Here is a 17,315-nt window from a genome sequence, read left to right on the forward strand (position 1 = left end):
GGAGATGGCAGAGAGAGGGGAGAAGGAGAAGAGAGAAACACTCACTCACACACATAGGAGGAGAAAGAGAGAAGGAGGAATGTGACATCACATCTCCCAGCCTATCTCTCTCTCTCTTTCTCTCTCTCTCGCTGGCACCTTTGCTCCACTTCTCGCCGAGGCGGCGCGCACACAGTTGCTCGTTATCCTCCTTCGCCGCTCGTCAAAAAGGGGGCTGGACCACAAAAAGGAAAGGAAAAAAACAACATTTGCGGGATAAGGAAAAGGAAAAGGAAAAACCTTTTTTTTATTTTTTATTTTTGACAGGATGAACAACAGTTTCCCGAACATGGCGTCGATAGGCGACTTCGACCCGCTCAACGCGTCTATTCCTGCGACCAAAGTTGAAATCACAGTGTCCTGCAGGTAGGGGAATGTCTCTCTGTTAACCTGCTGGGCTGTCTACTCTGTTTTGTGGAAAAACACCGAGCTGGAAGTCACCTGCACTTCAACTCCGTCCAAGTTTACGCGTAGTTTCCGTTTCAGTCGACTGCACAGCGTGGAAGAAATTACACTTTTCCCGCGTAACATTGTCGCAGTATTTCCTTACTTTTCACCGACTCGCAGCAGCGCTAGCTTAATTAGAAAAGTGCCACTTCAGTCCACTTCAACGCTGTGAAAAAACTGTTGGTGACGCTGGCACATGGCGCCGGGCTGTCGTGGAGAGGGCTGCTTGTCATACGTGAATACGGAGCGTGTAAACCTAGTCAGAGTCTGCTTAAACTCACTTTGAGGTCTCCGGCGACGCGTTTAGCTCGACGTTACGGCGCCGCGTGCGCTGTTGACAGTATGGCTGTCACGCTTTGAGATAATGTAGTGGCGCAAAGGATGAGGTAAAACTGATTTAATAATAAAACATAACAAAAGGGATGTGTGTAAAGTGCACAAAAGGGGTGCTAATGCGTTATTACTGTGTTCAAGCTGAGCGGTCTCCTCGTCGCTGGTCGGTGACCTGTCAGGTTTTTTTTGGCGCATAGTTGAAGCGCACAAACGGTGTACAAAGCATTTTTACGCAGTTGTGGGCTCGTGTGTACTTAACCCTCTTTGAGAGAGGGCTTACTCTGCCATTCAGGGGAGTTTTGGGTGTGTGTGTGTGTGTGTGTGTGTGTGTGTGTGTGTGTGTGTCCTCTCTGAATACAAGCAGGGTGAGAAATGCAGAGCGGGGGTTATTTATGCCCACAGCGTAGGCTTACAGGCTGTGTGCTTTCATTTTTGGAGAAGGAGCCACCCCCCAGTAAGGGAATCCAATTAAATGAGTCACCTCCATCGAATGAAAGAGGTCACATCTACTGTGGTGTTTTGTTTTTGTTACATCTTGTCATCTTACAATAGAAAAAGGTTGTTTAATACACATTTTAATGTGTGTGATGAAGAGAGAAAAGATCAGTTGACAAGTGTGCTTTATAGAGTCACACCCCCGGAGCTGTGCAAAATAGGTTGCTGTGTATGGGAGTTCCTCTGTATTGATGAATGACCTGACAGGACAGTGAGCATTGCGCCTGTATATCTGAAGATATGTAAACATGCCTCCCCTGCAGTTATGCAAATGTTGGAACAGAAATATTCTCGTAAAAACTTTTCCTGAATCTGAAGGGAAATGTGTTCCTTGGATTGGAACGGCCACTCCAATGCAATCCATTAAATACAGACGCCTTTCCATGTTGACGCTGTTGTGACGCTCCACAGTGTATTGTTGTGGTTTTGGTTGTTGCTGCTGTCTTTTGTTGTCTTAGTTTTTTCAATCAAACACGGTGTCTCAGACGCTCCTGGTCGGCTTGTCATGATATTTGAAGAGTTGAGACACTTTGGCATTGTGTTCCATTAACACAAAGGCCATTTTGCCTTTATGAGAGAGGGAGGACAGATTTAGAAAAGGGCGAGAGAAAGGAGATGACATGAAGCAAAGAGCTGCAGGTAGGATTCTAACCCTGGTTGCTAAATTAAGGACTCAGCCTTGGGACATGGGGTATCTGTCCGACCAAGTGAGTTACCTGGGTGCACACAGCAAATGTTCATTTCTGGAATATCATTAATTGGAATTGACTTGAAACATGTTACATGGATCCATCTATCTATCGATTTCCATTAATTGGTATAATTACATTGCTTTACAATTAAGGCCATACATCAAATCTCAGTGTTGTGATTTTGGTTTTAGTTCATGATACAGTATCTTTTGGCTCTGTAAATGACAGCGATTACCTTGGTGCTGGCACTATTCAAAGCTCAAACTGCACGTGAGGTTACACTTACGAGTCTAAGAGGAGAGGACAGAAACAGCTTCTCTCAGATTAGCTTTTAGCAGCATCTCCTTAGTAACAGAGAGACAATGTCATCTTCCAGCAGAACAAATGAACATGTTGGGCAGAGCTAATGCCTGAGTCACCCAGCCCCCAGGGGTGTGTGGGGGTGTGTGTGAGGGGACTGGGTGGGGGGTGTCTTGGTGGCCATCCTCCCACCTCCAACCCGAGGTAGAGCGGGAATGTCATGGTAACGGCCAGGTGAGTGTTTGTGTGGGCATATAACATATACATTGTGTGTTTGTGCATGTTTCCAGTGGATACAAATGGCAGTGTACAATATCCCCATGGTGACTACTTTTTAAAGTTTCCCTCTGTGTGTGTGTGTGTGTGTGTGTGTGGGGGGGGGGGGGGGGGGGGGGGGTTAAAGTGAGAAATCTCACAGAGGAGACAATGGCTGAATTGAAAGCAATATGGATGAATAATCAGAGAATTTGCATTATAATTTGTGCGATGTAGCTGCAGTGGTAGTCACTGTCATTCATAAGGGATGGCAAGTTTTCATTCAGTGGAAATGTGTGTGACAATCTGCAGTGAGGATGAGCTGGTTTGGCTTGTTTCCAATGCAAAGCAGCATTCTGGAAACTCTTGTGTGTGTGCATTCCATTTTTAAGATGTTGACACCTGTTCCTGGAAAAACTAAAACAGGCAATTAGTGACATAATCATCTTTTTGCTTTCACTTTTAATTTGTTATTCATGCTTATTACGCCTCTTTAAGACACTGAATGAGTTTTTCCAATGGGGGAAAGAGGGAGAAGAAAGCGCGAAAAGAAAAATGGAGGCTGAGAGAGCCTTGGAGAAGATGCTCTCCTCGTGTAATTGCTGTGTAGCCGGTGGTGACTTAACCCTTGCAGAAATATTGACAGGTCCCCGGCCCATAGCCTGCATCTCCAACTAATTCAGATAATGCTCTGATGCTATGGGGATATGAAGTTAGAGCGTGGCTCAGACGCTGAGCTGGAGACATTTTGTTGATCGATGGGAGAGCCCGAGGAATCAGCAGGGATCGATGCGCTACCGACTCCTGCCCGCTGCCCGGCACAAAGGCACACATGCGTAAAAGTATGTTCACACATGCCGTGGGGTCCACATATGAAGGGGGCGCACGCACAAACTATTCCTCACTCGAACAGTCACAGAAGAATAAATTACTCCCCGATGCACTTACCAGGGGACTCTGCTGTGAGTGGCCTCAAGTCCAAATATTCCATTATGTCATTGATCGGGCCAGCATACTGGTTGGTACCACTCATATTTCATGCTTTTTCTTGCAGAATATGTCTTGGAATTTTAATAAGGTTTGTTCAAATTACTACTGCAAAATAATTCATATGTGTATTGATTGAGTCAGCCCACTGGGGAGGAAACCTTCCTGTTATTATTTCTTGGGTAGATGTGTACAGGTGCTGTAATTGAATGTGTGCGTATGCTTGAGTGTGTTTTCCTTTTATCTGTAAGAGAAGGGCAGGCTGGGTATCAAACCGCAGTGCTGTTTTGGCACCGGCTAAAATGTGACTATAGCTTGCATGAGATGCTTCTCTTTTTTTTTGCCTGTGTTATGGTGCGGTTTGGAGAACAGACAGACAGGTGGGGGCATTCAGCAGGACGCTGCCAAGGTGAGCTGGAGGTGCCCCCCGCCCGTCAAAGTAATGTTGTAGTTTTTCATATCACACTGAAACTCCAGTATCAACACCAGTATTGAAACGTTGCAAACAATACCCAGAGATAAGAAAACGGACACCAACTTTCCGTTGCTAACACTTCTGGGTAGCGCAGTGTTGTTCTCAGTCTGAAGCCAGAGAGAAAGAGAATGTCAGCAGACATATTTTGCATTCGGAGCAAAATTGCCCCACGGTGATGCAGATGACAAAATCTTTACTTCAATCTGGCTGTTGCTAATCTCCAACCGTGGATCAAAAAGATGTGTGTTATGTTAGTGGTGGAACGCTTCATTTTAGGTTGTTTGTTTAGTCGTTAACTCGTCTCTTTCTCCCACCAGCGTGATAGAAGAGCGAGAATAACAATAACAAGCTTGACGAATGACCCTGAGAGAGATAAAAAAAAAGAAAAGGGGACTGGTTTTTGAGTAAGATCAAAACAGTTTTTCCCAACAATATCTTTCAGACTGCTTGACACATCTTGTCTCTCTCTCTCTCTCTCTCTCGCTCTCTCTCTCTCTCTCTCTCTCTCCCCCCCCATCCCCCTCCATGTCTTGCCAGGCATCCCAGCACTGTCAGCAAACATTGGAATTGTTGACAGTAATAACTCTCCTTCTCTTCTGTCTACCTTCTCTCTGCTGTGGAGCGATGGAAATAATGAAAAAATACAACCCATTTATTTCCTGAATCCATTGTTGCCATAACATAATGATTGAGGCTTGAAGGAAAACCTAAGAGAGAGGTGATTAAAAAAAAAGTATGCATGTGTGTTCTTATAAATATGAACACACGGTTCTTGAGTACGACCATCTGAGTGAAAGTCAAGCTATCATTTTCCCATATTAGGCAGTGTAGGTTTTTAAAAAGTAAAAAAATGATTGGTCTTAAAACATCTTAATCATCATATAACTGAAATGCTTTGTCCGTTTCTAAATGAATGGTTCCTGACTGATTTCAGTAAAGCCTGGTTAAGAAATATGAAAAGAGGCCAATTTTGAAAACGAGGTCATATTTGTGCAGGCCTGAAGGCTGGGACACGCGACTGCTGTGATCCTAATGGGTTCACTCAAAAAATGTGTCATCCTGTCGGCTTCAAACCATAGTAGTCCTCCGGCTTCAGGTATTTCTTGTCATGCAAAATACGAGTTAAAATACCGATTACATGAGAGTCGTTGAGAACAATCTCCTGGCATGGCACAACATTGGAACTAATCTAAACTCCTCACAGAGGCTGGATTACTGCAGAGGGAATGCAGGCTTCCCACGCGGAGCACGAGGAAATCATATGCTTCGTCATGGCGTTCAAGATACCGCTGTTCTTCCTCCTCGTGGAAAACCTGCCCTTTTGTCTTAGTTTGAGCCGGCCCATTTGCCAGTGTGTGTTTGCACATACTGATGGTTTGAATCTGGAGGAAGACGCGTGACCTTTCGTTCCTCCTACTACCAGGAGTTCTCCAAAATCCATATTAATTCGATGAATAATTCATGTCATTGGAGATGAAAATAATCAGGTTTGAAAACCCAGCTGTCTTAATCAGGGGATGTTTTACACCTGTGATGCCAGCCAGGTGAATGCAATTAACTACGTATTGGGACAAAGAAGCAGCAGCACGCTGCAATCAATATTAAGCTAAAAGTTTGACAGACTGTTGGAAAAATATTTGAAGAAAATGAGGTGAGAGTAGTTTCCCTGTCAGTCAGTTGTGTTGCTTCACAACCAGCGAAGTCTTTGTACAGGAGAAAGGTGTGTATCTCTGTGTGAGTTTGTATTTCTGTGGTCTAGAGTATTTCCCATTTCAACCTTGTTTGCCAAAGCAATGTGTTTCTCTCTCAGAGCACAGTTGTAGTGTCTGTGGAAACCAATATGGTGGCATATTAGCAACACCAACAGCTTTGCCTCAGCCAGCGCTCAATGCAGGTTGTGGTCCACCATGGATTTCTAAGACTGACATAATGCCAATAGTTTCGGATTAAAGTATTCCCGAATTGATCCTTCTATCCATTTAGCTTCTGCTTTCCCCGGGCCGAGTCGCAGGGGGAGCAGGCTTAGTAGGTTGTTCCAGACGCCCCTCTCTCAGCAACACTTTCCAGCTCCTCCAGGGGAACCCTGCGGCGTTCCCGGGCCAGACGATCTATACGTAATCTCTCCAGTGTGTTCTGGGTCTACCCCGAGGCCTCTTACCAGTTGACGCCAACCCGCCTGTCCGTCTCACGCTTCATTTTACCCTCACTCATGAACGAGATCCTGGGGTACTTCAACTCCATCTAGGATTCTGAATGTACGTCTGATGTTAAACTGTATAAGTTATATAAAATGTATCATTGCAGTACTGACATCGAAAGTAATATCACACCACCCTGAGCACTGAGATGTTACAATCCACCCGGAGCTGTAAAGGGAAGCGCTGTCTACGATATAAGTGCCACTTCTTCCCATCGCAGATGCACCAGGAAAAAGCCGAGAAGTAATCAGGCGTATGATTGGTAATATTTTGATGAATTGATTACACTTGGGAATTGATTGAAGTTGCGTGAGGTGATGCTGCTGTTAAGGTATTCGCTTTGTGAAGAGTAACCAAACACCATTCAAATCTTGATTTAGTTTCAATGTAGTGCAGGCAATCTTATGAGAAGATTTACAGTATCTTCCAGTCCCAAAGTATTTCCGCAAATAAAGAAAAACAAATGGATTTTCCCATTGACTCCGTTGCATTTTTAGCTCTTCATAAATTCATATATCATTTGTTGAAGGACGTTGGAGAGAACACATAAATAACCACATCCTAATTAAAAGGTAGACGCCCTCCATTGTGCTAGCGTTTCCTTTTTCTGTCAAATGTTCCTGTTAGTTTTTGTCATATTTAGTCAACCTCATCATGTCTTTTTAAGTAGTTGAGTTGCCTAAAAGTCTGGACATTTTAGTCTTATCTTTGTCAAATAAAAGCCTACCTATTTTAGTAGAGTTTCAGTCAATGAAAACCGTTGATGCGGTCCCCCTGATTGCTCATTGTGTATAGTCTCAATACGTGCAGCCTAAAAAACCACAGCCTATAATACTTCAGCGAGAAGGTGTTTGACAAATATATCCAGTCATAGTTTTCGTTAGCGAAATGAACACTGCGATATATGCCAAGAGCGATTTGGTGGAATCGAACCATGGGCAGATTTTTGGGCCACAGCCAAGAAACGGCTGAGTTAGCCACGATTCAAAGAAAAGCTTGGCATTTCAGAGTTTATTTGGACTCCAGGCCATTGCTGTAATTATGAATGCGTTCTTCGTCATGTTGAAAAATGATCCCTCAGAAAGGATTATAGATGTTCAGATTTTAAGTTCACTTGCTCTGCGGTGTTTCATTTATCAGTGAGCTTCGTGAGCCACTGCTGGCGGCGAAGTATTTAGTGTTTTCAAAGAAATAATGTAAAGATGTGTGTCTTAGACTCTTACCCGAGGGCCACATGCTCTAAATTGTATCCAGTGACCCCCGTGGACTTCACGCTATTGATTTTATGGATTCCCACTTTAAACTCGCCAGCAACTACAGAAAATCTTTTCCCACAGAGCTTTTACGTTTCCCCCCGGGTGTTGGAAGGGGGCTGAACCACTTACCCCTGCAACCCCGCTCCTTAACATCACGAGTCATGTGCGACCGGCTATCTATTTTCAGGCCGCTCACTCCCACTCCGTCGATGGGAAGTGATTGTGTTGACCTTTCTGGCCCCATAGAGCTCTCATAATGGTTGTCTTATTGAAGACGCCGCTGACAACCATCACTTTGAAGGGGAAGACGGGGTCGCCCGCTGAGCGCCGGTTCAATGCCAGCCGAAAGCACAAAAGGATGATGTGTGCGAGTGTGCGCGGTGACACGACGGACGGTAACTTTTTTTCCTCCTTTTCCCCCCGTGTGTTTACATGTGCTTCTGAGCAGCGGGGAGCGCAAATGATTTTTTTGGATGAGAGCACAGCAGAGCTGGCAATCAGCGAGACAAAGCTATATTGAAGAAGCCCTTTCTGAGCTGCCACAAATTGACGCCATTGTCTTTCCTGACTGTCTTACTTAACCTCGGCTTCTGTGTGAGGCGAGGTGTTTTTGGCCGATATCGGAGTGTGTTTACGTGCATCTATGAGAGTTTCTGCATGTGTTCTGTAATCAGGTTTTCCTTCTGGTCAGCTCAGTTAAGATTTGTGCACTCGGAGGGAATTACTATCGATCTCCTTCCTTGTGTTATTCTCCACAAGTCACCAGACCCTATGTGCACTTTGTCACAACGTGTGTGCATGTGTGTGTGTGTGTTAAATTGTACTCTAACCGCACACTTTGTGGGAACGCTCCTCAAAATGGCGCACTGACTCCGCTCCACACATCAGGCTGTACAGCTGCAGTGAGTAAATGGATTGATAAAGATCTGACGGAGAGGGAGTCACTGACAAAGGTCAAGGACCACACACACACACACACACACACACACACACACACAGAGACACACACAGACACACACACATACACACAGCAGGTGGGTGCCACTCTCCTACTACATGCAGAAACAATGCATGGAGGGTAATAGGTGTACACGCTGACCTTACTCTCAAGGTGAGACAGCTGTGGTGTTATTTTAAAACACAGGTGATAAAACATGGACTCAAGGACACACACATAAATACTCCTCCCTCAAAGGCAAGCTAACCGTAGTCAAATACGGATGGGTGCAAATAAGAGACTTACCATAACATTTTCCAGTCCCTCGCACTGACGATCCTGAAATCCTGTTTTTTGAGTTGATTTGAATTTGAAGCGCAAGAGATCATTTTGTGTAGAGCAGGCGATCTTTCACTGGCATTTTTGAAAATACGTTCCTGGGGTATAACTGAGCACTGCACCTCTGGACCTCCGGGTCAAACAGGCGGTAAAAGCTCTGCTCTATGGGCCATCAAAGAACGTGCTTGAGTCCTAATTGCGAAATAATTCGTCAATAACTATAACGGTGTACAGCAGAAAGCCAGAGGGATTCAGCACTGCATATACACACACACACACACACACACAGGCACACACAGGTATTTGTGCTGCTGTGTCACCCGTCAGTCAGCCGGTGACATTTTCCACACAGGCGGCACACACGCAGAAAAATACGATCACATTTGATGCTCTGACATTTTATTTCCACTATGATGAAACCACAATAAAACAAATCAAAACATCTCTGCCAGCCCAATTAGATTTTTCTGACATTTCTGGTTTTTATATCGGATCAGGGATTCCTTCCTCCTCAGCCGTTTTCGGGAGCTCTCGGACTGTCAGTGTGGCACAGATTTAAACTATTCGACAAGTGAGATTACTCACAGCCCTGTTCACAGCCAGAGAGGGAGGGATACAGAGGGGAGAGGGTGAAACCGGCTGGCCTAATGAAGTCATCTCCATCCCGGTCACATAGCACAGAGGCTGTTTGAATTCCTCCAGGGACGCTGCCTCCCTGTCTCTCTCGTCTCGTCTCCCCTGTCTCTCTCTCTTTCTCTCTCTCTCTCATGTAGAAGCCCCCGGCCTCGGCCTTGCACATCCAACTATGCCTGTGTGCTCCTCTCACAAGCGAAAGCATACACCCCAGTTGAAAACCCCACAGCGCACGCGCAACGGAGGAGAAGGGAGACATGGAGGTTGATACTGTACGAGGGGGAGTCGGAGAGAGAAACACCTCCATCGCCCTCCCTCCCTCTTCCCTCGTTGTCGCCTATGGTAGCCTCATCAACACAAACACGCGCCTACACACTCACACTGTCCGTCATCCTGTAGCACAATTATTCATACAGACAAGACATGTGCAGACACAATCACAAACCACACACACACACACAGGCACAAAGATAGTTACACACATGCACATCCACTGAACGCACAGTTTGGCTCCTTGACAAATACCATCTGAGCATGTCCCATTTATTGCAACACTGACATTGTCGTATACACACGTATACTGCATGACTGTATATCACCCTCAGCCCGTCTCGTTCTGTATGTGAAGCAGCCGAGACATTTGACATTTGTCCGCATTGAGTGGTTACAAGTGTACGAAGGCAGTGACGTGTTGATGGAGGAAACGACAGGCGAGGTGGACTAAACCGCAGTGAAAGCGCTGACAAAGGCAATTAAGGTAGAATGCCACTCGCACAGATGTGTGGCTGTGTTGTCCATGACGTGTGTGTATTGTGTTGCACATGTCTGTGTGTAAAATTGATAGTAAGGCGGCATATTTCAGCGTGTGTGTGTGTGTGCGCTGAGATGTTCTCTTGGCTCTCCCAGCCCTTGTCAAGAAGAATTAGGGCAGCCCGTTTAGAGAAGCAGAGAGATAATACAAGCTGCTGATGCTCCCCTTCAGTGTGTGTGTGTGTGTGCGTGTGCGTGTGCGTGTGTGTGTGTGTGTGTGTGTGTGTGCGTGTGTGTGTGTGTGTGAGAGAGATTTTTTTGGGAGTGGGGGTTGGGCCAGCATGTGCTTTTCTTCATGCTCTGTAACAAATGGTCATCAGTAGCAAATTGGATAGATCAGTAAAAAAAAAAAAAGCAGAGGGAAAGAAGTGATGGATGAAAGAGGTGAGAGAAAGAACACAGAGGAGAACAAGGAGAGACACGCAGGTACCTGTAGCATTGTGCTCAGCGACCTGTTGAGAACATCTGAGCATGCCCAGTTGTCTCCTCTCGCTCCACATGTTTCTAAGAATATTCCAGGCCTGTTGCTAAGCACGTTGAGACACACACACACACACACACACACACACACACACACACACACACACACACAAAGGCGCGCGCTGAGTTCAGAGTCCTGCGGTGGTGCATGTGATGCAGAGAAGTGCATGAAAGGCTAAGAGAATAGAACCTTTGAGATGTAAACGCACACCAGTGTCTTTGATAAAAAACAGAGCGTTTAACATCCCAACTGGAAAACACTTGAGTTGAAGTCAAGACGTTTAAAGTGTGACATTAAAAGCATCGACTTCAAGGCCTTTCAAGATATCATCCGAGGATTATTAGATTTTTTTTACAGACGTTTTCGTGATAAGAGGAAATCCTTTCCCTTTTTTCTAATTCTAGTGTATGATTTGTCCGTTACGTTCGTTGCATAATACATGAGGTGTGTTAGACCCCCGTAACGAGTCCTTAAAGCTCCGTTTACCGGCATTGGTATTAACATTTAAAGAGAGGACTCCCAGTGACGTGAAAGGGTTTCTTGTCCTGTCGGGCCCCGTCAGCATCAACACTTCGGTCTGCAGCTTTTAGCCGCTTTCTGCTCGCTGTGGATTTGTGGCTCGGCAGGTCTGTATACCTCAGCGGGAAAAAAAACAGTTTCTCAGAGTTGACTCCTCTTTGTCTCCTGAGGAATGAGTCATGTTTCTTATTTTGAAATCACTCTAGTCTGCGTGTTTTCCCACAAACCTTCCGAGGAACCCCCCAAGGAGAAATGAAGGTCACAAATACAGATCATTGTCACCTGAATAGCCAAGAGGTCGTCGACAGTTCAACAAAAGGAAGCGAGGGGAACAGAAGTCTCTGGTGTAATGAGCTTGTGTTTGCTTGTGTTCCACCTGCACTGGACCTGCATCTATAAAGTGATAAAGATGTTTTATGAATCGTGCTACTTCAAAGGCCCAAGCCAGCATGATTGGGTACTTCATGTAATAAAGTAGTTTTACAAGAACAGGGAAGAAAACATTTGAATAGTCCACTGTGATGCAATTGCATGTTTTGTGGCAGATATGTCACCTTGTTGCATCTCAAATGCATAATCAAACTAGGGCTGTGCGGTATGGGCAAAAATTCATATCGCGGTATTTTGTAAGATTCTGGCGGTTTCACGGTATATATTTTTTTAAACAAGTAAACACATTGATTCCATTAACAGCACCAGTCAACTAGACAGCAGTACTGTCAGCGAGCCGTCCATAGCCGCAACTAAAGCAGGCAGCAAGAGCAGGCAGCAACATTGACTTTTTACAGTTTAATACTGGGAGCGCAGTGGAGCTAGTTACCTGTCAGTGTAACTGGGCTCAGTCATGGTTCACACTTGTTATAAAATTACAGCGCCGAATTGCATTCTGGGTAGAGTTCGCCCACAAAAAAAACAGGAAGAGACAGACCGGAAGACACGCCACACAAACAGCTGTTCGCCGCCCAACTTCCCAGGATTCAATTTGGCCGCGTAATTTTGAACCATAAGTGAACCAAGTTACCCTGACAGCTAAGCTCCACTGCGCTCCTGGTATTAAACTGTAAAAAATAAATGTTGCCGCCTGCTGTTCTTGCCGCTGTCTAGTTGTCCGACTTAGCGCAACAACAGTTGTTACGTGTAACCATCGGTATGACGGTATATGGAAAATACATACCGTATGGAAATCTGAAACCGGTATACCGCACAGCCCTAAATCAAACCTTAAATTCTTTGTGTAGTACTTCATCTTGAATACCTTTTTACCTCTGTGACTTTGCATCAAGGGTGTTGTACGCTATCAGGCGTTTTCTCTATTGTCCCTTTAACTGGGAATAGAAAGAATGTACATCGTGAATTTAATTTCTCTATATGTACATGCATTGTATATTTTTTAATTCCACAGGCCACTGACTACCAGGTTACGCAGATTAGTTTCCATTCTGATTGATTTTAATCCTTTTAAGATATTAATTTATTTTCCTCGTGGCTCTGCAGCTCTCCCATCCGTAGCAACCCCGGTGGCGGTGGGAAAATTTGAGACGATCATGATCTCTCTCGGCGTGTCTTTCCACGTCTTTCTTTTGCAGTCGCACATGGACTCTAATTTCAGATTAGTCACTTCAGCAGAACTAGTCCCGCTGTCTTCCACCCAGCGTTATCTATAACCCGCGCCCATGGTTTATTAAATCTGGAATACTGGACATACCAGGTGGCTCTGCGTGGATCTACATGTGTGCAAATGCATCTAGTTCAGTGAGACGGTGGAGTCTCCACAGAGTCTATTCAGGTCACGGTCAAACTGGGAGAGAAACAGACCGAGAGAGAGGGAGAGAGAGAACGAGAAGAAGTCAAACAGAAGACAGGAGTTAATGCTCCGGGCTCTCACCGAGAAAACCCCTTTCCCCAGAGAAGGGGACAGAACAGAAGACGGGTAGACAAGTTGAAAATACTGCAGTGAGAAAGAGGAGTAATGATGTCAAAGCAGTGGAGAACAGCTCAAGCAGAGACGGAGGATGTTTGAGGGAGCGCGAGGTGAAGCAGAAGAAATGAGATGAAGAGACAGCGCGGCGAGTTCCAGGTATCAAACCGCTGACCAGAAATAATAAATAATAGTGTGTCATAAAACTATCAGATTGCATCTCTGGATGAAAACCAACCATTAGAATGAATGTCAGTCGATGACACTGATCAGGATAACGGGTTCAGTTACGGTGATGAAGCTGCCGTCCTCTGAAGCGACATAACCTGCAACATGAAGGAAAAATCAGTTTTAATGGTATTGGCATGCATTCAAAAGACAATAAATAGGTAATTTCGGTAAAAATCAAGGCAGCTGATGCTTCGGCAATCCAATGTGATTTGTGTATTTTGGGCCAAACATCCACAGAACATGTCACACCACTTTATTCACACAGATAGCGATGTTTTATGTCTTATTGATTATGAAACTGAGCTCAAATACCCACTGAAATGATGTGCGATCCACGCTAAGCATATTCGGATCCTTTGCTTAAGTAGAAGTGCAGCCGTCACAAGATCACTCTGAGGGGTTGTTGGACAAAAGTGCTGGACAAATTTGTATTCATTTTTTGTAGTATTGGATAATTTGACCGCTTCTGGCCTCAATTATTTAAATCAAGCCATTTTAGAGGTTGGGAGGGCAAATAGCTCTTTAGTAAATGTGCTAACAACTGACAGACATCTGAAGGGTGAAAAGAGGGCCCAACCAAAACACTTTGAAGGGGTCACAAACCAAAGTGGTTGGGATCCATCGGCTTAATATTTAATGATAATCTGAAAAGGCTGTTGCATAAATGTAGTGGAGTAAGTAAAATTGCAAGTTGCATCAAATGGAAATACATGAGGGGCCTCACAATTTACTAGATGTACTTACAGTAGTTACTTTCCACCACTAACTCAAAGCTAATAAACTAATTATAATTGTCTGAATGAGAACCTAATAAAGGAATAATCCTCGCATGAATCCACACCGAACAAATAATCCAAAACTGGAGAAAAGTCTTGTTGAATTGAAACAAATGTGGGCCCCGTTTAACAACAGCAAAACATCCCTTAAACACTCAGTATACTCCAAGTCTCGTTCATCCAGTTGTTTGCTCTCTACTGCTGACCGCAATGTTTACCTCAAGAATTCAAGGTAACAAATGAAAATGGTCTGAATTGTTCCTTTTTAGAACACAAACGTCATTATGCTGTAACCTTATTCCAGAAAAAAACCAACCAACCAGAGGGAATCAAAAATATATAATGACAAGGAAAGTGTAATTTCTGCACAAAAGGCGAAAAGTTATTTCAGCAAAGATGAGGACGATGACGTCTTCACTCATTTGGTGAGATCTTGGCAGGCTCTCCTTTACAATAATGGTGAATGATATTCGCAGCAGCTGTGTCTACCACAACGCTACATCTAGCTCAATGTATGACCTATAAGATAGTCAGCGTGAGCACAGCCTCTGTACTCTCCACCCCCACGTTCTGTAGCTGTTAAACCCTTCTCCTCTTTCACACTCGACTTTTCTTCATCATCTTCAATCTCGCACAAACACACACAACTTCCTCTTTTGCGATACAGTTGGGTACGGCTCTTCTTCTTCCTCAGTGTGCAACTCTTCCCCTCAGCACCTGGACTGTTCGAGGCAAAGTTTAATATTTTCACTTCACTCATTCTGTTTTATTTCCTTCCCTTATCTTTATTTCCTCTCTTACAATGTAACTCAGCTTTAAACCCAAACCGCTCTCCTCTCCTCTCGTCTCCACACACCTCCAGTGGGCTAAAAACCCAATTTATTTTTGTGGTGCAGGAGAGGGTTGTGAGGGAACCCGGGGGAGTTTTGCTGTTGTGTCGTCAGGTAACACACAGGTAACACATCTCTGGCCAGGACGAAATGTATTAATTCAAACAAAAATAGGAGGGGACGAGAGGAAAATGGGGTGAATGATTAAGGGGGGGAAGTGTAAACGAGAGAGAAGGAAGAGGAAATAGACCTGGGGATGGAGGAAAGTGGGGGAGGGGAAGGAAGAGGAAGGGTGAAGCTCGGGAGGAGGGGACGGGGGTAAAAAGGTGAGCGCCACAAATACCGCAGCACTGATGGAATCCCTGCTCGTCGGGTGTAAAAACACACTCACACACACAACACATACACACACACACACACACAACTGTCAGTCAAGTCAGTCAAGTGGCCCCAATTGGCTGTCAGTAGTTGCCATGGTTACCGTCCCCATTCTTGCTGTCATGGTGTGGCTCTCCCCCGTGAGCAAACGCACAAAGGTGTGTCTTCCATCTCCCGGGCGTTTGACATAATTACAGAGTCGTCATTACAGTTAAAGATGCTGCTTCACCGTCTCTCTGTCGTTTGTCCCTATTTCTTTTCCATTATTTTAACTCTTTCGGAGGGAGATCGAGAGAGCAAATTTGTACGTGTGTGTGTGTTTACAGCCCATCTGGTGACAGATTTCACTTCCTATCGCTAGGACTGACAGCTGTCGGAGGAAATGCGTCCGAGGCGTGGCCCGGGTGCCAGGGAAGTTGACTGGTATAGGTTCTCCACAGGGAGGAGAAAAAGGCAAAGTCTGACAGTGACGTGGGCGCTTTGATCAGATCTGAGATCAGAACTGTCATATCGGGTCGTGAGTGTGTCAGTGATGCTGGCATGGTATTGTTGCTCGTTAATGTGTGTACTTAAGAGAGTTGTACTTTAGAATGTCAGAGAAAAGTTGGTTAAAACTTGACATGAATAGTGAACGTGGTTAAAAAAAACTAAACTAAACAATTCCACCGTGGCATTTTGAGATAATCTGATGGCTTGTTTATGTTAAGAAGTCGATATAAAAAATAATAAATAAGTCAGAGAACGTTCTCATCAACCCATGAAGGAATACTCAAAAATGTGGAGATGCACGGTTTTCACTGCAGAGCGACGCAACGCATTAACCTTGAAGATGATCTGGTTTGATGGCTTTGTCACATGGGCTGTTCGTTGGGGATTCAGATCGCATTTTTGATTGTGTGTATATATATATATAGTATAATATAGTTTCTACCGTGCAACAGGATCTAGTCTGCCAGAAATGTATTCTATGTATTTAGTCTAGATTTAAAGGTGTGTAACAGAACTGATCATTTCCCGCCACAGACTCATGTCACCACTGCTGTACTGTTCTCAGTACCATGCAGGTATCTATGCCTCCAACGCTGTAATCGTCGTACGGGGGTGCTTTGAGCTTTGCGTCATCCGTGGTCTCTGTTCTTTTCTCGCTAATTGCCTTTAAAGCTGCACAAGTGAAAGCCGGAAAAGGATGCTGCTATGTGACGTGTCTGTTGGCAGGAAAATAAAAATAAAGTGCATATATATCTTAACAAGTCATTGTAGACTGCATGTCTGCATCTTTTTTTCTTTCTTTTTCCATCGCGTAAAGCTCCCTGAATCTGTAATTGATTAGAAGTCTTTGAAAGGATGATCCACCGACTGAGGCTCTTAATGTTGCATACGCGTTTGATCGAGCTATTTGTGGTGGGTTTCAGTCAGATGTGGTCAGAGATTAGAAGAGCGATGAAGACAAGAGGGGAAAATTGATTCACTCAGACTTGCGAAGCATTTCTTGTGTCATGTGTGCATCGGAAATAGTGAGAGCCAGCAGAAATGCCAAAGGTGGTGTTTTTTGTGGGGAAGGATGATGGAGGGAGAAAGTGGCTGCATCTACCCACGCCAAAGCAGAAAGCCTCGGGGAGATCTATTGAAGAAATCAATATTTTTTGACACGAATAAGTACCATCACTTTCCGATTAGTGGATTTAAATATTCATCTGTTTCTATTAAGAGATGAGTTGTGCTGTCTTTTTATTTGACCAAGAAGGCACGCAATCAAAATGACACATTGCTGATTTGAGAATATGTCGTGTTTGGGAAACTCTGCTAAAAATACCAATACACTATTTTAGCGTGGTACCTTTTTTTTTCTTTCCTTCCTGCAGACCTCTCTGTGACTCGGATGGCAGCTTTTAGCTTTCCGCTGCCTGCCTCTGGATGAAAAGAGGGAGAGAGGAAAAGAGAGAGAGAGAGAGAGAGAGAGAGAGAGAGAGAGAGAGAGCCATGACT

The 17,315-nt window shown here is 44.6% G+C and overlaps 1 protein-coding gene across 1 annotated transcript in view; it reads left to right on the forward strand.

The window, feature by feature from the left end:
* Positions 1-307: 307 nt before the first annotated feature.
* LOC306752457 (copine-8) overlaps positions 308-17,315 on the forward strand; it is a gene marked incomplete at both ends in the record, with an annotated part of 69,488 nt that continues 52,480 nt past the window's right edge. Inside the window, one exon of the mRNA XM_079236218.1 lies at positions 308-405. Coding sequence (XP_079092344.1) covers positions 308-405 — 98 coding nt within the window. The remainder of the gene's footprint in view (positions 406-17,315) is intronic.

The sequence above is a fragment of the Taurulus bubalis genome (genome assembly GCF_910589615.1).
Source record: "Taurulus bubalis genome assembly, chromosome: 20".
NCBI lineage: Eukaryota > Metazoa > Chordata > Actinopteri > Perciformes > Cottidae > Taurulus > Taurulus bubalis.